Source organism: Silurus meridionalis, chromosome 27, assembly GCF_014805685.1.
Source record: "Silurus meridionalis isolate SWU-2019-XX chromosome 27, ASM1480568v1, whole genome shotgun sequence".
In the NCBI taxonomy this organism is placed as follows: Eukaryota; Metazoa; Chordata; class Actinopteri; order Siluriformes; family Siluridae; genus Silurus; species Silurus meridionalis.
This window is the reverse complement of record NC_060910.1, coordinates 19,354,838-19,380,683: the sequence shown is the minus strand read 5'-3', so window position 1 is coordinate 19,380,683 and position 25,846 is coordinate 19,354,838. Positions and strand designations below refer to the sequence as shown.

The 25,846-nt window shown below is 36.8% G+C and overlaps 1 protein-coding gene across 6 annotated transcripts in view; it reads right to left on the bottom strand.

The window, feature by feature from the left end:
* The window catches only part of LOC124380385 (BOLA class I histocompatibility antigen, alpha chain BL3-7-like), a 55,186-nt gene extending 31,660 nt beyond the window's left edge, over positions 1 to 23,526 (bottom strand). Inside the window, exons 1-7 of one of the 6 annotated variants that reach the window (XM_046841313.1) lie at positions 23,324 to 23,526; positions 21,116 to 21,376; positions 11,970 to 12,245; positions 10,146 to 10,442; positions 9,939 to 10,049; positions 9,807 to 9,833; positions 8,642 to 9,703 (exon numbers count right to left, since the gene is read on the bottom strand). In XM_046841313.1, the coding sequence (XP_046697269.1) occupies positions 9,645 to 9,703; positions 9,807 to 9,833; positions 9,939 to 10,049; positions 10,146 to 10,442; positions 11,970 to 12,245; positions 21,116 to 21,376; positions 23,324 to 23,396 (1,104 nt within the window). In that variant the 5' untranslated portion in view covers positions 23,397 to 23,526 and the 3' untranslated portion in view covers positions 8,642 to 9,644. Of the gene's footprint in view, positions 1 to 4,369; positions 4,394 to 4,489; positions 4,749 to 8,641; positions 9,704 to 9,806; positions 9,834 to 9,938; positions 10,050 to 10,145; positions 10,443 to 11,969; positions 12,246 to 21,115; positions 21,377 to 23,323 lie in introns of those variants that run through there. The other 5 variants (XM_046841314.1, XM_046841311.1, XM_046841312.1 and 2 more) reach the window with 5 other exon arrangements.
* Between the last annotated feature and the right edge of the window lie 2,320 nt (positions 23,527 to 25,846).

Below are 25,846 nucleotides of genomic sequence, written 5' to 3'. Positions count from 1 at the left end.
CAAACAGACAAAAGTATTTATATAACCGCAGTTTGGGCCAATCAGAACAGAGAATTTAGTCTCGTCATCAGGAACTGAGGAGAAGTGAAGAGTGCAGGATTATACTGAAAGTGAAAAAATAATGACAGAGGTTAAAGAGTTTATCATCATCACTCTGTATAAATTACAACTGTTTACACAATGAAACACACTTAATATAAATCACATTGTTATTATTAGTTTTTTGTGTTAAAATTATTTTATTATATAAGGAATATTTAACTAGGAGATTCATAATTATCTTTACAAAATGAATTTAGTTTGTTTACATTGTCCTGGTTAAATGAATTAAATTCGTTTTTTAATTACTCTTAAATAACAGATCTATTTAATTCATTATACTTAATTTATAAACTCATTCCTTTGTTCTTACTGTACATATACACAGAAACCTGCCCTGAATGTGAAGCATTCGGTGGTGGTATCATCAGAGTTTGTAAAATGTTTACTACCTCAGAACCAAGGCAACATTTTATTTCAATAATTCAAAAATGTCTAAATTGTCTAAAAAAAGATTCCTTGAAGAGCATGGTTGCAATTGCCTATACACCTAACATTTATCAGATGTTTAATGATTTAAAAAGTACAGTGACCAAACAAACACAATTTACCAACAAAAATGTTTTTAAAATATTGCAGGAGGATTTGGGCAAATTTGAACAGCTACAGGAAATATGGTTTTACCAGTTAATGCATAAAACAGTATTCAAATTGTTATTAGTTTATGCACAATGTGTTTTCTGTTTTTATGACAAAGATGAAATAAGATGAGATAAGGAGAATCCTGAATGGTTCACAACATTTTGTAGAACTGTGTTTTGGAAAGAAGAAAACCACAAAGCAGTAAACATTTCCATGTCTAATAATATTTATAACATCATAAAGAGGGGGATCACAGATTTATCCTAACCCTATATTTTCACTATAATTACATTTTAATTTTCATATATATACCTTTTTTAAAAAAAAAAACAATAAGCTAAAATATGTCACTGATTTATCTTCATATCACAGAATCCTATTTATGTAGAAGAAATTAAAAAGGTGCATTGTCAGATTAATACTCCTGTTCTACACACACCTCATGCAAGTGACAGGGTGTGTGTTTTGGTGTGTTTTCTGTTAGGTGTGTTTACTCTGTGCCTGTAGCAGCACTGACAAAAACATGCATCATCAGTTACTAGGAAGAAGCTTGAGGAGCAGATAAATACCTAAACTGAAAGTTTGTAGTTACAAGAAAAAAACACGAGACTTCAGCTGCATTTGTTTTTCTGAATAATTTTTATTATACTTTACCTTTGATTATTTCTTATTTAAAAGTGAGACACTGTTATATTTATAGAGCTTTATACATTAAAGATGATTTAGTTGGTGAATAAAATGAAATAAATGAATAAAGCTTCAAATTAGGACATGAAGATAATTTTGTTGAACAGAAACACTTGAGACACAGTGGGATAATGTTCACATTTACACACAAAAAGAAGGTCTGGAATAAAACGAATGATAAACACTGATCAGCCAATAAGAATAATACTGATACCACCAGAATAATACTGTGTAGTTCCTCTTTGTGACACCAAAACAATTCTGACTCGTTGAGGTTTGGACTCCACAAGTCTTCTGAAGGTGTGCTGTGGTATCTATGTTAGAAACAGTTCTGTAACAATGTTTATGTAGAAGGAACATAACACCAAACTAAAATCCACATGAACACCGGGGTCTAAGATTATTCAGCAGAATATCACCTGGAGCATCACCCTGCTTCTCTTCTCCCTACACTCATGCTGTGATGCTCTGTGTGACTCATTTTATAAATTTTCATCCATTTTGACACCAATTTGAGCTACAGTAGCTTTCTGTGGAATCAGACCAGATGTGTCTCTACTTCTAATGCATCAGTGAGTCATGAGCACACATGACCCTGTCACCGATTCACTGCATATCAGACTAAACCCCCGAGACCAGATGTTCTGGAGATGCCTGACCCAGTTGTTCAGATCCTTACAATTGCCCATTTTTCCTGTTTCCAACACATCAACTTTGAGAACTGACAGTTCACCTGCTATCTAACAAAATACGACCCATATACAAGTGGCAGTGTAACAAGATAAATAAAATTATTCATCTCATCTATCAGTGGTGTTAATGTTATGGTGGATCGTAGAACCTAAGTTTTCAGTGTAAAACATTCTAAATGTATCAGGTGACTGCCTAAAGCAGTTTCTCCCCCTGATTCAGTCCATTCAAAGGAATATTTCAAACGAGGAACTTCGTGTCAAAGACTCACTGAGCCACATATCTGAGATATATTTAAATGGGAATTCTAAACTATTAGAAGAAGCTAAACCTAAAACACAGTCCACAGTCTGGGAAAACATTTAACATCTGGGATTTAATTGACATTCAGAAGAAATAATAAGAAAGAAAGAGAAAGAAAGAACATACAGCTATATATGAGCTTCACCAGTCCAGTGATAATGTTGACTGGCCGTGTTTAGCAAGACTAGAGGTGAGGTCTGAATCCTGTGGGGCACTGTGGCAGGGTAGTTGGTGGACTTGGGTTTGAGTATTACAGTAACTGTTTGTCTCTAGGAATATTTACACACAACGTTACACACAACACTGATAGTGTTTACAGAGGGTACAGTGTGAGTTTGCACAATGAGGTGAGAAACAAAACACATTCAGTGAGCAGGACAGATTCTGACAAACTCAAACCAGTCTGCTATCAACAACATGCTACAAATAATTAGATCATTGCTGAATGTGCAGGTTCACATCCATCCTAATAAACTGCACTGCACCATATCTAGATCAGGAAGTGTCAATAAAGACTACTGCTGATGCCGTATGGTTTACTCAGGACTGGTGTGTGTGTGTGTGTGTGTGTGTGTGTGTGTGTGTGTGTGTGTGTGTGTGTGTGTGATAACTTTCTGAATCAATTTGATTCTCACCTTCAGTCTGGATAAAGAGCAGCATTACTGTAGCTGTAATGACTTGCTGATTTTTTTCTGTTCTCCAGTGATCAGACTCTCAGTGCTGGATTGTGGGAAATGAATTCCTGGTATGGCTCCAGTATATAACTGCTGGAGAAAAGGTGTGATTGTGAGAGTGGAGAGAAAGAGAATGAAGGATTTGCAGAATTTGATATTCAGATTTTTAGGGAAACAGATTCTTAAAGCACCTGAAGTGTAGCAGTGGATAAAAAAGGAAACAGTTTATTTGGTCCAAAAAAAAGTAACTTTTCTAAAAAAAACAATATCAAGCTTCTTAAACCACTGATAAAATGTGGCACTGAAGAGGCTTTTCACCAAATTTCACCTCCCAGGTAAAGAGGGGACAAGAAGCCCAGGGTAAATCTGATAGAACTGAAGAAATCCACAGTTTAGGTGATAGAAATCAAAGAAGAATTTTAGATACTTACATGCTTTAATTCTGTGCTTTATGGAAGAGCAATAAGAAAAAAGCCCAGTGCATCTCATTATACTGCAAACACTATGGTGATGTTTAAAAGCTGCCTGGGACCTGTTTATAAACCATATAGACTGGTACATCTGTGTTTGTGTTCTTAAGCAGTGATACTTTAGTTTTCTGTTTGATAATGAAGAAATCTCTTTCTGATGAATGGGATAAAATAATACAACATAATATAAAAAGTGAGTTTATTTACACACACACACACACACACACACACACACACACACACACACACACACACACAATGTGGTTCAATTTAAAAATAGACCAAGTCCAAAATGATCTGTCTTAAAACTACAACAAAGTATGTTAAACAAAGACAACATCCTTATATAAATCCCCACAAACAAACAAAGACTGAAACCACAACCAACAGAAATAACACTAAAACCCCTAAACCCCTAAAACAGGTGAAATATACTGAAGGTGACAACATTTACAATGTAGACAACAGTTACTATATACAAAGATAGAAACTATTCAATAAGACCAACAATTCTAAACATAAAGAACACACTGAGCTTCAGGTGAAGACAATCAACATTCAATACCAGAATCAATAATTAATGGATCAATAAAACAAACACAGAGTGAACACAGATTTACTTCCAGATGAAATACTGTTGGGTATTAATAAGTTCACCTTTAGTGTAGAAATCCTTAGAGAGCAGAAACTGTGTTTTTGATAATAATATTTAATCTCTGTTAGACTTCTGTCCTCATCTTCATCTCCTCTTTCATTTTAGAAAACATACAGAAAGAACCAAGATTACAGCAAAGATGATCCCAATCAGTCCTCCATCTGATCCTCCATCTGATCCTCCATCTGATCCTCCATCTGATCCTCCATCTGATCCTCCATCTGATCCTCCATCTGTTAAATGATCACAGAGTGTTTATTATCTGCTGCATCAGTAAATCAGTGTTCACTCTGTAAATGTGTAGATTTATAGGAAAGTGTTTCTCCGACCTCTCAGGATTCGTCTCTCGCTCACAGGCAGCACTAAATCCTTCTCCAAGCTGCTGTGCTCAATCACACAGGTGTAGGTGTGTTTCTGCAGCTCCTCAGCTGAGACTTTCAGAATGCTCCTCTTCTGGAAGCTTCCATCCTGGTTGGGTAACGTCTCTCTGAGCTCCACGTCCTCCAGTACGTCCTGTCCGTCCTTCTGCCAGGAGATCATCAGTGTTTTTGGGAAGAAACCTGTAGCATGACACACCACCTCTGGAGACCGCAAGTGATTCTGGAACACAGAAGCTGTAGGAGGAACTGCAGAGACACAAATATAAAATCACTCTCCTAGATGTATTTATTTATAAAGTAAATAAGGGTTTAACATGTTACATTTGTTAGAAGTGTTTTGTATTTAAATATGAATGTTACAAAACATTAGAAGTTTGTGTGTGTGTGTGTGTGTGTGTGTGTGTGTGTGTGTGTGTGTGTGTGTGTGTGTGTTACAGTTGCAGAGGAGGACACACATTTAAGATAAAATCTTCTCCATCATAACCAAGCTGGTAGTGCCCTCTAGTGGTGAATTTATCATCTAGATCACATCCAACAATCCACTGCCATGTGTGAACTCACACACACACACACACACACACACACACACACACACACACACACACAACACACACACACACACACACACACACACACACACACACACACACGTATCTTTATTAATAAAATTTAGACTAAATTTATATTTAATTTAAATATGTTTTTATTTGGTATTTTATTTCTCATTCTAAATAAAAGATCTTCAGCATGAGCATCCCCACTCCAGCCTGTGTTTCAGATGAACTTCATCTTGCTGTCATAGTAACTGATCTGCACTCCATCAAGCATCTCAACAGCAGTGAATTTTAAGGCCGTATTTTGTTGTTTGACTCCAGTGAAGAGCTGATAACAGTGTGTGTGTGTGTAAAAGTGAATAAACACACACATGTACACTGCTTTAGTCTCTTATGTAAAAAGATTAAAGGTTATGCTGAATGACGTCACTGTATAATGCAGAGTGCAGGATTTTAATTTAATCATTAAGTGTCATACATTCATTTCCATTTAAAGATTCTACATGAACACAAAAATGTAAATGATTATATAAAGTAATATAATTGTGCTCAGTGACAGTGACTCCTTCTCAGGTCTCAGGTAGTGGAAGCTGATACTGAATACAAAAATGACACACCTCGTTCTCTAACACCAGCTTTCACTGTGTGTTCTTCTATTGTCTCCTCTATTCTATATTATATATATGATCTATTCTGAAGGAGATCTTTTCTTTAATAACAGGTGTTTATTCCACTGCTGTTGTTAAAACCCAAACTAATCAGAGCTGTTAACTTGGAGTTTACAGAAGAATACAAACACACACTGAATCTACTTGTTTACTCTGTAATCACTGTATACAGATGATGTTTTATGGATATTGTCTCCTCAAGATGATCCTAAGATGTGTGTATTCCTCTTTTCCTGCTGTGTTGTGCATCTCAGTGATGAAGGTTATGAAGAGTATTTATCTGATGCAGTGTAATTCGTAAATAATACACTGGGTGGCGCTTTAACACTGTGTTTGAATAAACACTAGATTATGTTATTGTATGAATGTTGAGCTGCTGCATTCTGATTTCTGACACTAAAATAAGACATTAATGTTAAAAATAAACATCACTGACTGTAGGATTTGACTGGGTTTGTGTTTGTGTTTGTGTTGTGTAGATCTTTGTATATTTTTTTGTGGACACAAACCAGTACACAAACCAGTACACAAACCAGTACACAAACCAGTACACAAACCCAGACCCCACTGGATCACTGAACTGGACTATGGGACAGAGGTTCAGGACCTGAGAGAGTCTGAGAGTCCAAAATCAGATCCTGTATGTAAATAAAACTGAACATATGCGAGTGAAGTGTTTATAAATCAGAAGTTTTACATTAATAATAAATTCACAGCTTTACATGAGTGTTTACTGAAACTCTATAAATCAGCATTAATATGTAATAAACACGAGGTTCAGGAATCAGAGTTTGAGAAAAGTCTCTAAAATGGATTCTGCAGTGAAATCACGTGATCAGAAGGTTGTTTAGTGATGAATCACCACGTGTTTTTTGTCTGATTGTAAATCACGTGGTTTCCTGAGTCTGAGTCGCTCTGACAGTGAAATGAAAGTAAAATGAAACAGTGAATAAACACCTCAGGCAGTAAACATCTGAATTTAATCAGCACTTTATTACACATGTTCAGTGTTTATTATAAAATATATTTTCTACAATGTGAAGAGGAAATCCACTGGTCTGTGTACAGGAAGGAGGTGACGGAGGATCTTCTGGGTTTCAGATGATCAGTTTCACAACAGAGTGTAGATTCAGTTGTTCATTAATAATATCAGGTCACATTTTCAACACTGAATTTATACATCAATAACAGTTTAGTGAAAAACAACATGTGCAGGATTTCCATCCCATGAATTCATCAATAATATTAATGATTGTGACTGGAGTGTGTTTGTGTAGTTATACACAACTAATAAATACACATCAAATATTCTCTTTTTCTCTTCTTTATTAAGTCATACAGCCCATTTTAACAAAGTTGGGGGGCGTGTAAAAAGGAAATATTTGGGAACTGATTGTGTTCATCAGTAACAGGTCAGTGTATTGATTGAGTGTAAAAAGAGTGTTTTAGAGAGTCTGAGTCTCTCAGAAGTAAAGATGTGTAGAGGTTCATCAATCTGTGAAAAACTGTCTGTATTGTGGAGAAATTTCAGAATAATGTTCCTCAACAATATCTACATCATCTACAGTGTATAATATCATTCAAGCATTCTGAGAATCTGGAGAAATCTCTGTTCATAAGGGACACGGGGGAAAATCAATATTGGATGTTTGTGATCTTGGGGTCCTCAGGGGTCACTGCATTAAAACCAGTCATGATTCTGTAATGAAAATCACTGCATGTGCTCATTAACACTTATCATTAAATATCATTGTCTGTGAAGATTTTTATGAACATTATCTATCTATCAAACTATTTTTGGAAATCCTGGATGCCACGTCCTCCAGATTAAAGAGGAGAGGGAGTATCTGGCTTGTTCATCTGGTGTGAGGTGCATTAGTGCCTGTGGAATGGGCAGTTTGTACATCTGGAAAGACACAATCAATGCTAAAAGGTATATATATATATATATGCAGCTCAATAAATTTTTATATCATAGTAAAGTTGATTTATTTCAGTAATTCCATTTAAAAAGTCATTATAAAGTCATTATATAGATTCATTAAACACAGGCTGATATATTTTAAGTGTTTATTTTATTTTGATGATTTTGGATTACAACTAATAAGAAACCCAAAATTCAGTATCTCAGAAAATGTTAATTTTACTTAAGACCAATAAAAAAAAGATTTTAAACAGAAATGTTGGACTACTGAAAGTATGAAGATGTGCAGCACTCAGTACTTGGTCTTTGCTCCTTTTGCTAAATTACTGCAGTGATGTGGTGAAGCATGGAGGTGATCAGACTGTGGCACTGCTGATGTGATATAGAAGCCCAGGTTTCTCTGATAGCTTTTTGACAATCAACTTTTTGATAATATTCTAATTTATTGAGAAATACAGACTGCCTTTAAAGAAGAGTGGATGAAACACAGCTGGAAACATCACCCTGTTTTTTTTGGACATGTTTATATTTACATTTAGAGAATTTAGCAGATGCCTTTATCCAGAGTAACAGATAAATGTACTTTTTGTCTCTAGCAATGAATAAATGAATCAGCAATGTTTTTAATGTAGACATTAAATTCAAATTACTGTATTTTCCTTAAAATTATAAAGATACATTTTATATGTTTTTATGTAGAATTGTGAATAAAATATAAAGTAATAACGTTTGTAAATCCTGTTACAATTATTACTACATAGTACAATATATTTTTGGAATAATTCTAAATATAATTTAACAAAATTCATTGGAGTTTTTACAGTTTATTTGTACAGAACGTGTGAGTGTGTGTGTGTGTGTGTGTGTGTGTAGAGATCATTAGTGTATGTAGATGTGGCAGTGAGCTCGAGTTCTTTAAAAGAACAGAGATATAAAATAAAAGTCAGACACAGAATGAAGAAAATCCACTTTATTGATCATTCAGATAGTTACAGTGACAGAACAGATGCATTATGGGAGATTTGGGTTGTACAGATGTGAGATGTGTTGAATGGATTGTATTAAATTTGGTTGAGTAATAAATAATGTAAAGAATGTAATCAGTGGCGTGTGGTTTTGTATCTTTATGTTTTGCGCTTGTGGAGTAAAGAAACGTTTGGAGTTGTGATCATTCAGCATGAACTCCTGCTTCTGCTGTGTTCACTCCTGTTCTTTTACTCTTTACTCAAATCTCTTCCACATCCCTCACATCTGAACAACATTCACACCAATCAGCTGCTGAGGAAAATCTCACTGCATTCAGAGCTTCAATCCAGAAATCACACCATCAGGTACTGATTTTATGATCTGATCTGATCTTCATCCTACATTTAATCATTTATATACATTTACACTGAAAAGAAGCTCATACACTCCTGATATACAGATACACACTTAATCACTATAAAGACATAATAATAATAAAGAAAATCAGAATCAGAATCATGTGTGTGTGTGTGTGTGTGTGTGTGTGTGTGTGTGTGTGTGTTTATACTAAAAGTAAAAAATAAATGATTGTAAATCCTCATTCATCATCTACAGATGTTACAAAAAACAGAGGTTTGTTCTCTCAATCCAGCTGTTCTCATCACATCTGCACGTGCGTTTAAGGAAACCAAACTAACCAGAACTTATTTCCCACACTGAGATGATTGTGTTATTTGAGCTCAGATGTAGTAAATGATGTATGAAGAACAAACCCCAGGTTTAAAAATTTACACACAATAAAACAGAAACCCAGAAAAATCCCCAATAATCCAAACCTCCTCCACCCACATACAGGAAGAACATCCCACTGCAAGATACACTACTGGAATAATGTGTGTGTGTGTGTGTGTGTGTGTGTGTGTGTGTGTTTGATCCTCCTCTCCTTTTTATTCCAGCAGATTACAGTGTAAACATCATCATGTCTTACTCTCTCACTCAGCAGGAACCCTAACCCTCACACTTTCGGATTCATTGGAATCTCCATCAGAGGCTGTAAAACATTTAAATCATCACAAAGTGAAATCAAAACACTGCAGCACATAAACACTGTAGTGGATTTAAACATCATTTATGGATCATAAAGTTTCACTTACAGGCTCTAGATGGAACAGATTTGAATCCTGAAACACAGATGATGATCACAAAGTTATTATTAAATCTGTGCTCTGTGTTTAATTAAGAATTAAAGTGTAAATCTGTAGAAACTTCACATCTGCTCCACTCACCAGAGTTCTTCTTCTTCCAGACCACAATTCCAGCAACAACAGCAACGAGAACAACGAGAGCCACGATGACACCAACGATGATCCCAATCAGTCCTCCACCTGATCCTCCATCTGTTAAATGATCACAGAGAGTTTATTATCTGCTGCATCAGTAAATCAGTGTTCACTCTGTAAATGTGTAGATTTATAGGAAAGTGTTTCTCCGACCTCTCAGGATTCGTCTCTCGCTCACAGGCAGCACTAAATCCTTCTCCAAGCTGCTGTGCTCAATCACACAGGTGTAGGTGTGTTTCTGCAGCTCCTCAGCTGAGACTTTCAGAATGCTCCTCTTCTGGAAGCTTCCATCCTGGTTGAGTAACGTCTCTCTGAGATCCACATCCGTGAGTACATTCTGTCCGTTCTTCTTCCAGGAGATCATCAGTGCTTTGGGGAAGAAACCTGTAGCATGACACACCACCTCTGGAGAAGAAGCTTCTTCCTGGAACAGAGACGCCTCAGGACGATCTGCAGAGACACAAATATTTAGTCACAGTTATTTAATTGAATTATAAATCACACACACACACACACACACACACACACACACACACACACACACACACACACACACACACACACACACTGTAATTCTCATGAACAATACTGGTTGTAATCTGCACTTCACTAAAATCCTGGTTAAGTTTCTATCAGAAGTGAAGCTGAAACTAATAATCAATATAATTGATAATGAAATTATTGATCAGTGAATGTGGTTATTGATTGGATGTGGATATTGATTGGATGTGGTTATTGATTGGATGTGGTTATTGATTGGATGTAGTTATTGATCAGTGAATGTGGTTATTGATTGGATGTGATTATTGATTGGATGTGGTTATTGATTGGATGTAGTTATTGATCAGTGAATGTGGTTATTGATTGGATGTGGATATTGATTGGATGTGGTTATTGATTGGATGTGGTTATTGATTGGATGTAGTTATTGATCAGTGAATGTGGTTATTGATTGGATGTGGTTATTGATTGGATGTGGTTATTGATTGGATGTGGTCATTGATTGGATGTGGTTATTGATTGGATGTGGTTATTGGATATTGATCAGTGAATGTGGTTATTGATTGGATGTGGTTATTGATTGGATGTGGTTATTGGATATTGATCAGTTTGGCTGCTCAGCGTTCAGTGTGATGTAAAATAACAGGAAATGGTGGAGAGTTCGGGGGTCAACCAGCAGCAGGAAAAGAAAACACAGTGTTGTGAGGGATGAAGGTGGAACATCAGCACGGGGAGTAAAAACTCTAGAATCCTCATCATGTGTAAATGGTGTAGTTTAATGAAGTGATATTGTGTAAAGTGTGTGTTTGTAACTTCAGGAAAGTCGCACTGGATCTGTTCTGTCATCACTCGCGATCATCAGGTCACATGATCAGTTCACTCACAACATCGTGATCATTCAATTAAACACCAAATCTAAAAGCAGCAAATAACAGCAGCAGTAAAGCAGCACTTTTTACTCACTGTTCTGGAGTTCAGTGAATTATTATGCTGAAAATCATTTGCTACTTTAAAAATAGACACTTAATTACATCATTTAAAAAAAGTACACTTTTATACATAAACGCCCTGAATATAGGTATTATGTATTGGTTTATATAGTTATAATAAACAAAACATTAAATGAAAAAAGTTTATCTTTTTATCTGATGAATTGAGAAAATAATAATCTGATGAATTGATTATTAATATAATCGCTGGCTGCAGCTCTGAGCAGAAGTGTCTCTATTTTACTGATGTATTTTGTAGATTTCTGTAATAAATATAATGAATTTTACGTCAGTAAAGTTATAAAGTGTGTAATGTGTGTAAACACACTGATAGATTTTATTTTACATTAATGAACTCAATGAGACAAAACAACACAGAACTGTGACATGGAGAAAAGGGGCGGAGCTTCCAGAAGTTACATGAAAATTATCTGTGCGTGTGTGTGTGTGTGTGTGTGTGTGTGTGTGGTGCAGGAACACACGTTACCTTTCCTCTCCAGAGTGTGTTTGCCGTAAGTCAGGTATTTCTGTACCCACTCAGGACAGATGTTCTTCAGGTAATTCTCCCAATTCTTATTCAGACCAGTATTAGAATCCCACTTGTTCTTGGTGATCACAGACTGAGGTGTGGGAGCGACCCAACTCAGAGTCTTCAGATCTAAACTGAAGAAATCTTCTCCATCATAACCGTACTGCATGTATCCTGTAACAGTGCCGTCATCATCAACCTCACAGCCGTACATCTTCTGTACTGTGTGAACTCCTGCACACACACACACACACACACACACACACACACACACACACACACACACAGAGTAATTAGCATAGCATTAGCTTATTCTATCAAACACAGCTAATTTTATTATTATTCACAAACACTCACACACACATACAAACACACACACACACACACACACACATTCTCTCTCTCTCTCTCTCTCTCTCTCTCTCACACACACACACACACACACACACACACACACACAGCTGATTTTATTATTATTCAGAAACACTCACACACACATACAAACACACACACACACACACACAAATTTTCTCTCTCTCTCTCTCTCTCTCTCTCTCACACACACACAAATTTTCTCTCTCTCTCTCTCTCTCTCTCTCTGTTTTTGTGGCGTCTCTACTGATAAGAGTGGAGATGATGTGAGATGTTTGAGGAAGGAGATTCCTCCAGTACAGGTACTGAATCTGGATCATTTCTCCATATTTTCAGGATTTACATTAAAAACAGATTTGAATGAATTAGTTTAGAGATCTGACAGTAATATGAAACTGCAGCCTGAAGGAGGAATTTATTTCTCTGCTCCTCACAGATGATGAGACACAGATCCTGAAGAACTGGAGACTGAGATCAGTGTGGGATCAGCAGTGTTTTTCTCTAAAACTTTCATTTGCTGTTTTTTTTCTAAAAAGAGCTTCATCACAAAAAAAGAAGAGACGAATCCCCTGAAGACTCACAAACCCCCCGCATGGTGGAGGAGGTGGTACAGGGTCATGTTCTTCAGCTTTCTGTGTTCAGGAGCTCTAGGGCTTTTGACTCCTAAACACGAGGTCATGGATAAAACTTGTGTGTGTGAGTGTGGAAGACTGCAGCCTGGTCAGGGGGAATGTGATCAGATATGAACATGTGGTAGCTGCGTCCAGGATGAACAGTGACGTGCTCTTATTTTAAACACAGTGGAGGAAGAATGATATTGATGGAGATATTGAAGGTTCTCACTGCAATGTACGTGTTAATAACCCCTTCAGGAACAGTCACTAATGTCCTTCTTTCATTAACAATGATATCCTACAGAGAGAGAGAGGGGACTGGTTGAGAGACATAGTGTCTTTTAGAAGATTTACTTCCATGACCCTGAAGAAGAAGGAGAAGAAGGCAGGACTGAAATATACATTAACCTTCACAGTGGATTGATTTGATGATAATCCTCAGAGTGGATTAGATGTTTGGTTGAGGACATGCAGGGCACATTGTGTCCGTGGCAGAAAAGAAAAGAAAAAGAGAATGATGGTGAGATCCAGAATAATGAAGAAAATGACAAACCAGAACAAAATTGCAATGAAGAAACTACAACCAATGAGATCTTCCCAATCCTGGAGAGAACAGAGTCAAATACCACGTCAACCTTCTCCTCACACCCTTCACCCCGACCCCCCCGAGACGCGTCACGATGACACAGACGAGCATCTGCTTTCGGTCTCTAAAGCCGAAACAGCACCAGCAGAGGGCGCAGTCTTCATGTTCCTCACTCTAATGGATCTGTGGTTCTACAGCAGCATGGAATCACACGTATAAGATACAAACTGCACACGTGACAGTAACCATGACGACACAGACCCCTCACGAGGAGCTGATGATGATGATGATGATGATGATGATGATGATGATGACGTTGTGATGGAAATAAAAAGTGATCAAGAAACGAGTGAAGAAAACTGAAAACAGAGCGAATGTGAGACAGAAAGTGATTTAGATGCGTCAGAACACGAGTTCTTCATCAGATCCTCTGTGAAAAGAGAAAAACTAGAACACAGAAGAGATCAAACTTTTCTAAAAATGACTCAAAACTGCACCATTTTCTGGAGTCCATAAAAAAAAACTCTTGGAGGCAAAAAGAAGATGAAATGAATAAAAAGTGTGTAAAAAGACTGAAGTTTTTTAAAAAGAAAAGAAAGAAAATGAAACATTCTGATAAACGATGACGGAAGTGAAACGTCTGAATCTTTTCTCACGCTCATGCTCGCCACGTGCTGCTTCTTAACGTCCTCCGTGTCGTCGTGGGAGATTTTGTGCGTCACGTCTTTAAAGATAGAGAGAGGAAAGAGAGCAGGACTGTTCCACATGGTAACACAGAAAAACACAGGTATCTTCTCATCACCAGACACACGGTGAGTAAAAGAATGAATGTGATTGGACGATGGTGTGGGCGGGACTGAGGGTCTGAGTCACGTTTCATCCAGGAGGAGCTGCAGTTTGATTGTGTAAAAACACCACCCTCATTTCACAGCACAGAGGAAATGGGAAAAGGTGTGTGTTAAAAGTTCCAGGCTGTTTTGAAGAACATGTTCTGATATTTGTGTAGATGTTCCTCCTTCACCTGTAGAGACACTGGGTTTCCTACATGAGCTACACAAGACTCTAGAAACGTGGAGCTGAAGATTTCTGATTTGATGTGGAGATTTTCATCACACCCTTGAAGATATGGATCATCACCCTGTAGAAGCACATGGACCTTCTCACAGACGCCTCATGATAATAAAAAAGCAGGAGTTCACTGATGTTTGACTTTTTAACCAAGTAGATAACAATGTACACGTGAGCAATAACGTCTCATGCAGATCTTTCAATTCCACAGCACGAGGAGCTTCAACCAGAGCACGACTCCTGAACCTTCACCACATGGAGGAACTTCCAGATGTTTTAGCAGTGAGAAAAGAAATGGACAAAGTGTCTTTATTCACAGTTTACGCTCAGAAAATGGAGGATTGCTGTCAGTCAGAAGAGCTTCAGAAGAGTGCAGATGATTTTGATCAGAAAATTCACTCAGAGAATCAGACACAAGATCAATCTTTCCTCACAAACTCACCAGAAACCCCCATGGATGCTGAGCTTCATGTGTTAATCACCTGAGATGAGCTTCATAAAGACCTACACGGTCTGAGTAATGAGAAGCTCCAGACGCAGACGGACGTCCGGCTGAACTTCAAACGTGTTTATGGAGCACCGTTGGAGATGATGTTGTAGAGGTTTTGATCCACAGTCTAATCAGAGGAACTCTTTCACTGAGCTGCAGAAGAGCAGCGATTACGCTACTGAATAAAAAGAGAGACGTCACGGAGAGAAAATAGAGACGTGTCTCCGCTTTGCTGAGATTTAAAGTGATTATGAAGGACACTAATAACGTGACTGAGACGTGTCCTAGAAGAAATAATACACCAGATCACACGTACTGTGTACCAGGAAGAACCATACGAGATCATCTTTCACTAGTCAGAGACATTTTTAGATCTCAGAGATCAACAGACTGAACATGAGCCTGATTTCTCCAGACCAGGAAAAGGCTTTAGATCCAGTAGAACACCAGGATCTCTGGAAAGCTCTTGAGACATTTGGTTTAAACCTGATTTGATTAAAATAAAAGTTCTACACAATGATGTTGAAAGTGTGTTAAAAGTGAACAGAGGCTTAAACACTCTTGTGAAGGAACACAGGAGAGTGAGATGATGCTCACCATCAGAGATGCTACATGCTAAAGCTACTGAACTCCTGCTACACACATTGAGAAATGAACTGAGAGGAAAAACATCTCGTCTGTGGGCGTATGCTGGTGACATCGTCCTGATGATGAACAAACACGGTGAGGAACATCATTAACATGACTGCTGAAAGACCATGAGAAAAATCTCTTCTTCAAAAGTCAACTGGAGAAAAAGAAACTGGAAAGTGGTGAAGAAACACACCAACACTCCCAGAAAGACGTGTCTGGACAAGAGGAGGTTTAAATACCTGAGCGTGTACCAAGGAAACGAATCCTTCATCCAAAAGAACTGGGAAGGAACCACTGAACAGATAACAGGACGTGTGGGAAAATGGTTCTGTTCCAGAATGTCATGTAGAAGGTCGTGTACTAATTATTAATGATCCAGCAGTCTCCTCTCTGTGGTAGAACTTCACCCGTGTTCACCTGAAACTAGAGCTGGGAGAAGAAATCCAAGTGACTGGAGCTCAACCTGCTTCAGCTGGAACACAGTCACCAGTGTGATTCTAAAGACTCTGGAACATCTAAAACTGGAAAAGTCTTTATTTCTGATGGACCCAAAAAGACTTGATGTCTCGTGTCTATCAGAGTCTATTCAAAATCTGAAAACATTGATGCTGATTCCCCCTACTGGCTTCTGGAGGAACCACTGATCCAAAGTGATCCACAAGTCTAGATGTTACAAATAATGAGCTCACTGAAACCCTTTTTAAATCTGGAGTAATCACACTCACTCAGCTGGTGAACATTGCTGGACAAACCTTCTAAAATGTAGAACATACAGCTGAGAAGCTCAGTGTGAAATAAAAACAAATCACAACACAACACTACTCCAGAAATGGAGTTATTGACTCTCACAGGAGGAAAAAACAATGATAATGGAGTATTATGATGGACCAGAAGAACCAGACGATGGAGACCCATTTCCTGAGATATTAGTATCACCAGAGCTAAATGGATGGACACACCGGTCTTTTTATAAACTGAAAGAACAAATTTGGACTTTTACACTATTTCTGGAAAAAAAAACATTTAAAGCTTCTGTAAAATGTTTAATAAAAAAATGACATGAAAAGTCTGAGACACTGTGGCGTCTGTTTCTCACGGTAACTGAAGAAGAACCACCACAGTGGAGAACTTTATACATGTCACCATTAACAAAAAAACTGGAGACTACAATAAAGAATTGTGCACTGGATTTTAGCAGTTTATGTTTTATCTGTAACTTATGTACTAATACGGATCAGTTTACTTTCTGTAGCAAAAAGAGAGGATTTCTCCTGCTTTTACAGAGGAAGTAGAGTGAAAGCGCTTTATTCTCTTACAGACTTCAGTTATCCATTTACATGAATATTCTCTGATACAGACTTTTATTTTTGGGGGCAAAGAACACAAAAAAATATGAAAAATGAATAAACGTCTGAACTAGGTGTTGGGCGAAGCAAAAATTGGTGAATACTTAAGCAGAAGAAAGAAAATCAAAGAGAAAGGAAATGATAGTGCAGTTACAGTAACAACAGCTCCATTAATATCAAGAGTAAACTCTAATACAAAAAGACCCGAGAAACACTGGAGACAATATGGTGTGATAACGGAGCAATGTGAAAGGATAATGGAAAATCAGCTCTTCTTCGCACACTGTCATCATTTTCTTTATTAAAGAAATATTCAATTCTTAATTAGAGAGTGTGTGGAGTCTGGAAGGAAAGGAACGCATAAGGATACGTAACACAGCAAACACCAACATACACATACAATAACGGACGAAGGAGTAAGTGTGAGTGAGGTGTTTATGTAGGAGCGAGGCTGAGTGATAATGAACCCCCAGGTGTGCGTGATTACGCCGGGACCTCCAGAAAAAGTGGAGGCATGACAGTCACCAAAGGGGGCGTGGCAGGTGGATTCCTGACTATTAGTAGTGTTTTTTAAACAATGTGTTTATCTATCACACCTGCTTTCTCTGATCATTCAATGAAACACTATGAACAAACACAAAATCTAAAAGCAGCAAATAACAGCAGAAGTAAACGATCATAATTTTGGATCATATTTTTGTAATGTTTTTCAGCAAATGTTCATGTATTTATACACAAATTTATATTCTTTCTTTTTTTTAAGTCTGTTAGCGTCCTGTATTTCTCTGTTTCATTCTGTGTCATACTGCAACTAATCTTTTTTCAAATGTAATTTTCTGCGACTTGACTCCATTCACATGCTCGTTTTCACTGTTTGTGTATTAAATGTTATGCATATCATTTAATTAATTCTACAAAATGTAATTAATTCTACATTTTAGATGCTTATATCTTCCCAACTAAACAAAATGTCTATTTTAAAACAAAACTGTCAAAACAAACTTATTATATTTTATATTGATTTATTTTAAGCATGATTGTCAATTTGCCATCTGCAATCATCATTAAATACAATACGAATGTTGATTTACACAAGCAGCTGCTATAAGCTTTCAAATTTCATTAATGTCAAAATGAATCTCACTATATGACTTTTGCATTTTTAAAGTAAACTTTTATACATAAATACCCTGAATAATGGGTTTATACAGTTATAATAAGCAGGTTTTTTATCCAATTAATTGATTCATCGAAAAAAGAATCATCTGATGATTTGATTCGCAAAATAATGGTTAGTTGCAGCCCTGACTGAAACGATTCTTTCTTTGAGTTTAATCATAAGAGTGTTTCATACACAGATTTTCTGTTTCCTGATTAAATTTATACACACTGTACATTCAACAATAATAATAGTGATAGTAATAATATTAATAATTATTATAATAATAATAACTTAAACAGTATGTGTTTTCTTACTGAATAATATTTATTTTATCTGTGTTAAAATATTTTTAACAATTTTTAAGAATGATATTGATGGAGATGTTGAAGGTTCTCACTGCAATGTACGTGTTAATAACCCCTTCAAGAACAGTCACTAATGTCCTTCTTTCATTAACAATGATATCCTACAGAGAGAGAGAGAGAGAGAGAGAGAGAGAGAGAGAGAGGGGGACTGGTTGAGAGACATAGTGTCTTTTTAGAAGATTTACTTCCATGATCCTGAAGAAGAAGAAGAAGAAGGCAGGAGTAAAATCTACATTAACCTTCACAGTGGATTGATTTGATGATAATCCTCAGAGAGGATTAGATGTTTGGTTGAGGACATGCAGGGCACGTTGTGTCCGTGTCAGAAAAGAAAAGAAAAAGAGAATGATGGTGAGATCCAGAATAATGAAGAAAATGACAAACCAGAACAAAGATGAAATGAAGAAACCACAACCAATGAGATCTTCCCAATCCTGGAGAGAACAGAGTCAAATACCACGTCAACCTTCTCCTCACACCCTTCACCCCGACCCCCCCGAGACGCGTCACGATGACACAGACGAGTGTCTGCTTTCGGTCTCTACAGCTGAAACAGCACCAGCAGAGGACGCAGTCTTCATGTTCCTCACTCTGATTGATCTGTGGTTCTACAGCAGCATGGAATCACACGTATAAGATACAAACTGCACACGTGACAGTAACCATGATGACACAGACCCCTCACGAGGAGCTGATGATGATGATGATAATGATGATGATGATGGTGAGGATGTTGTGACGGAAATAAAAAGTGATCAAGAAACGAGTGAAGAAAACTGAAAACAGAGCAAATGTGAGACGGAAAGTGATTTAGATGCGTCAGAACACGAGTTCTTCATCAAAACCTCTGTGAGAGGAGAAAAACTAGAACACAGAAGAGATCAAACTTTTTTTGTTCCAGAATGTCATGTAGAAGGTCGTGTACTGATTATTAATAATCCAGCAGTCTCCTCTCTGTGGTAGAACATCACCCATGTTCACCTGAAACTAGAGCTGGGAGAAGAAATCCAAGTGATACTAGTGGACTTGTTCTAGAACAAACTGCACTGGGTACCGTGAATCTTCTCTATGTTCCTCAAGAAGATGTTGGTCAGGGTTTAGTGCACCTACAGAGCAGGATCACTTCATTTCAGCTTAACTTTCTACACAAGTTCCTGAAGCTTAACGTGCTTCAGCTGGAACACAGTCACCAGTGTGATTCTAAAGACTCTGGAACATCTAAAACTGGAAAAGTCTTTATTTCTGATCGACCAAAAAGACTTGATGTCTCGTGTCCACCAGCTTTCTATCAGAGTCTATTCAAAATACAAAAAAACATTGATGCTGCTTCCCTCTGCTGGCTGCTGGAGGAACCACTGATCCATAGAACACGTCTAGACGTTACAAATAATGCACTGAATCTCTTCTTAGATCTGGAGTAATCACACTTACTCAACTGGTGAACACTGCTGGACCAACCTTCTACAACATAGAACATTCAGCTGAGAAGTGAAAAACATGGAGAACATAGAAACATTGGAGAGAATACAGTGTGTTGATGGAGCAGTGTGCAGGAGGAAGCAAAATCATCTCTTCTTCAAACAGTCATTTTATAAATTATTCCATTTCTCAATCTGTAGATTTTTAACCTGATTTATTTTTTAGTGTTTTAAAAATGTGTTAATAAAATTCTGTTTTAAAATCTCATCTCTCTTTACGCCACTATGTGTATGCTATTTGTAAGTGTGTGTGTGTGTGTGTGTGTGTGTGTGTGTGTGTGTGTGTGTGTGATCAGTGTAATCAGTTTTATTCTCTCACAGAGTTAATCAACTAATATTAAACTCTTTATAAATAAATCTATATTAATTTATTCTTTATTCTATTTGTAAATAAAGTTTAAATAAACAGTAATGATGATGATGATGATGATGATGATGATGATGATCACACAGCAGGAGGATTTTATTTCCTCAGGGTTTTTTTTTTATTAAGAAAAAAATATTTCCTTTGTATTTTTTATAACCTGCCACAAAGAGACAGAAGAGGAGTGAAGATACACACATCATTTATAGATGTGTGTGTGTGTGTATGTGTGTGTGTGTGTGTGTGTGTGTGTGTGTGTGTGTGAGAACAGGAAGTGCATTGCAGTAAAGTTTGAGCTGAAACAGTGAAACTGCAGCACTGATCAGACTGAAACACACCTGGAACTGATTTATTTATTTATTTATTTATTTATTTATTTATTTATCACTTATAAAGTTTATATTTAGTGTTTATTCAGTTTGTTTTCTTAAATTATTCAATAAAAAGTTTTTGTCTTTTTTTTCTTTATCAGTCTTTAAATTGTATTTAAATTTAAACAGAACAAAACAACTGCAGTAAAACCTTTATATCTTTTCTGTACTGCTGAGAATCTAAACTGTGTGTGTGTGTGTGTGTGTGTGTGTGTGTGTGTGTGTGTGTGTGTGTGTGTGTGTGTGTGTGTTTACCTGTAGTCTGATTGAAGCGCTGCATTAGAGTTCCCATATTGACTTTGAAGATCTCCTGAGTTCCCTGCACAGTCTGTGTGTTTTTGTTCCAGTAATCTTCTCCCTCATTGTTTTGGATCCACTGCGTCTTTGGGATCACTTTCCTGATCTTACTGTCGTAATAGTCAAACTGCTGTCCATCCACCTGACCAACAGCAGTGAACTCTGGGAAATTTATTCCTGGTGTAACTGCAGTGTAGACGTACTGCAGAGAGTGTTTCACTGTCAAATAATAAACACACACATTAACACACTAATACAACACACACACACACACACACACACACACACACACACACACAGTAACAGTACTTACACTCTCTCACTCTACACACACTCTGCTTTTATTATGAAGTCTTTTATTTATCCAATAATCATCTGATACTGAAACACATCACTGTACATTCATCACTTTATTATTTATTATTTTACTCTGAAAAACATCTATAAATCATAATAATAATAATAATAATAATAATAATAATAATAATAATAATAATATTAAATCTGTGAAACTTGACATCAAATTATTAACAGAAAATTATATATTTTGGAAACTGAAGTGTTTACACAACTATGTTTATTTTATTACAAAAACAAAGACGGATTATTGTATTTGGAATGTTTCCTCCTCATCATCATCTTCATCATCATTATCCTCATCATCTTCCTCTATCTGCTCTAAATCACTTTAATTTCCATCCATAAACACTCCCATCACAATTAACAGTTTAATTACATCTGAAAATATACAGAATAATAATATTTGTGAATTATGAATTTATTCTCTAAATTAGTTAAAAATAACATTTAGATTATAATCATTTATTTATTTATTTTACTAAAAAGACAAATCAGATTGGATGCACAAAAATCATAAATATTTAATTTCCACCGGTATAAAATCAGATATAAATTATTTTAATATGACCATTAACTTTTTAATTAGTTTAATAAATAATTAAAACTTTGTATTTGGCATTATAGCAGAAACAATGTATATATAATAATAATATAATAATTATTATTATTATTATATACATTATTCCTGCTATAATGTATATATAATAATAATAAATATTAATAATATATGAATAATATAATAATAATAATACAAATTAATAATATAATATAATATATTTAATTAATATTTATTTGTATTGTATTTTGTATTTATAGCAGGAATAATTCAGTTTACATCATAAAATACAAAACATTGATGATAATCTAAATTATTTTATACACCTGCTGTATCATATTTAATACACATATTTAACACGATTTTACTATAACATTCTTTACTAAATATTAATTAATTATTAGTTGCTTCTAAAAAGTACATATTCATATTAAAAAATCAGTAACAACATAAACTTTATTTTTTTTGCAACAACTTTTACAAAATCATGAAATCAGCCATACTGAAAAAAGTCTGCTATTGAGTGCAGTACAGAGATAAATCCACTAGGGGGCAGTAGAGTGTCATATTGTATAGAAGAGGTTTTAGAGGAAAGTGTTAATGAGGTGGTGCAGATTTCAGAAACTCTTCCCTCAGATCTGATCATTTACAGTTATAATAATAATAATAATAATAATAATAATAATAATAATAATAATAATAATAATAAGCTGTGTGCTGTTTATCTGATGTTACTGATGTTATTTGATCCTCGATCCTTAAATTTATATTTATATATTAATTATTAATGTATTCAGTAGAAATGTATAATTTATTCCTCAGGAAATTTCTTTAACTCTCGTCATTTATTTTATTTTATTCTATAATACTAACTGACACAATGTGGAATCTTATTAAACAAAGAAGAATTAAACACAGCTTCACACACACACACACACACACACACACACACACACACACACAGTTTACCAGTATTATGTAGTGTATAAATCTCCCTCATTATACTATAAACAATAAAAGTCACTCACTGTCTCACAACCTGAACTGAGGAGTGACGTCACACTCACTCACACGCACACACACACACACACACACATAGACAAACACACACACACACACACACACACACAGATCTCCTCCACAGTGTCTCAGTACATGTTATTAAAGTGTGATTTTCTACAGTAAAGTGAATAAAGAGGTATAATATTATAGAGTAAATATAAGTAGACAGTATAAATGACTGAACTCACCTGCTGATGAAAGATGAAGAGAAAATGTGAGGAAAACCAGAGCTTTCATTACTGAACTGCAGCTCGCCATCATTTACCTATACCACACACCTAACACTCTATAACCTCTTATTATTATCTATAACTCCGTGTGGAACTCCAGAGAAGAAGAAGAGAAGAAGAGAAGGTCACAGATGCTCCTGATTCTGGTTCTTCACCGGGAAACTTCTGCTCTAGCAGTCAGGAGGAGTTTATATACCAGCGCTCTGACCAATCACAACTCAGAGTTTGGACCAATCAGAATTGAGGATTCAGTTTCGTCATCAGGATCTGAGGAGAAATGAGGAGAGCAGGATTATACTGAAAGTGAAAGAAAATGATGGAGGAGAAGAAGAAGAGTTTATCATCATCACTCTATTATACTCTTTACATCACTCTTTACTCTTTTATATTTTCACATGTTTAAAATAAAAATATTATTATTATTTTATATTATTTATAGAATGTAATTAGATTAATCATGATTTAATGTACAAAAGGAATTGTTGTTTATTAACATTAAGATTTTTTACATGTTCAATAAATATAACTACAATAAAGTCATAATATTTATAACAGTAATAATGATTCACTTTAACTATAAACTCAATACTTTGTGTTGTGACACAAAAGAACTGTATAAGAAAAATAAACTGTATATAAAATTGCATTGCGTGGTCCGGTACCGCTGGGTTCAGCCATGTCTCAGTGAAGCAGAGAAGAAGCAGTCCTGAATGTCCCTCTGGAACTTGACCCTTGCCCTGAGGTTGTCGGCGCTACGGGAGGAAACTGGAGTCACAGTTCCAACATTGTGGCTTTAGGAGCCTGTGGCAGGGACTAAGAACCATCACAGACTATAAAACACCATCTTACAGAATGGGGAATGCGGACGCTTCTCTGGAAGACGAGCTAAACATCTTTTACGCTCGCTTCGAGGCTGCAGCTAACCATGCTAACAGCATGCATGCCGAGAGAGTCGGAGAGGTAAACACATTCACCATCTTGGAGCATGACTTGAGGAGGGCATTTAAGAGAGTGAATACCAGGAAGGCAGCAGGACCAGATGGCATCACAGGTCGGGTTCTGAAAGCCTGCGCTGACCAGCTAGCACCGGTGTTCACTGAGAAATTCAACCTCTCCCTGGAACAGTCTGTTGTCCCCTCATGCTTCAAACAGTCCACCATTGTTCCTGTCCCGAAGAAACCCCAGCCCACCTGCCTCAACAACTATCACCCTGTAGCCTTGACCTCAGTAGTGATGAAGTGCTTTGAGAGACTGGTCAGAGACTTTATCACTGCATCACTACCAGACACACTGGATCCTCTACAGTGCACATACCGCCAGAACCGTTCTACTGGGGACGCCATTGCTCATCTTCTTCACACAACAATGAGCCACCTGAGAAAAAATACAAACAGCAAAAATGCTGTTTGTGGACTACAGTTTAGCATTCAACACCATAATTCCCTCCATGCTTACCTCTAAGTTGGAGGTCCTGGGACTCTGCCACTGTGTCAATGGCTCTCTAACTTCCTGACAGACAGACCACAAGCCATACGGTGGGTAAACACACCTCATCCACCCTCACCCTCAGCACTGGAGCTCCCCAGAGTTGTGTTCTGAGCCCCCTGGTGTACTCACTGTACACATACGACTGTGTGGCCACTTCCAACTCCACCACCATCATCAAGTTTACTGACAACACTGTTGTGGTGGGCCTGATCTCAAACAACGACGAGACGGCCTACCTACAGCAGGTTAAAAACCTGGAGAGATCGTGCACCCTCTCAGGTACTGACGGTAGTTTAAAGTCCCTAAAGCGTCTCAGATGGTACAGATGCTGCTGGGCTTCTTCATCAGGGTGTTGATGTGACAGGACCTGTCTTCTCTGAGGTGCTGAGGACCTTTTACACTTGTACCATTGAGAGCATACTAACAGGTAGCATCACTTCCTGGTTTGGGAACAGCACCATGCAGGACAAGCGAGCCCTCCAGAGGGTGGTGCGTTCAGCTGAATGTACAAACCACAACGAGCTCCCTGACCTGCAGGACATCTACAGCACGCGGTGCCGGACCAGGGCCAGGAAGATTGTGAATGACCTCAGTCATCCCAACAATGGACTTTTTTCTCTGTTGCGTTCAGAAAAGCGCTTCCAATCCTTGAAAGCAAACACAGAGAGAATGAGGAGGAGCTTCTTCCTGCAGGCCATTCGGTGTTTAAACCAGGAAACACCCAGGAACTAGTACTGGACCTCTCTCTCCATCTCTCCACAAAACTTTTTTTGCACCATGACACTTTAACTCTGAACTTGCACAGCACAGTGTCACTTTATACCTCACCACACTGCACATGGACACTTTAAGGACAATCACTAAATCACTTTAATTTGTACTGTTGATATCTGCCACACTGATTCATACGCATATTTTCATATATATTTATATGGGTTATATTTTTTATTTATCTACTTTATTTTTTTATCTTTAAATTCTACTCCTTTTTTA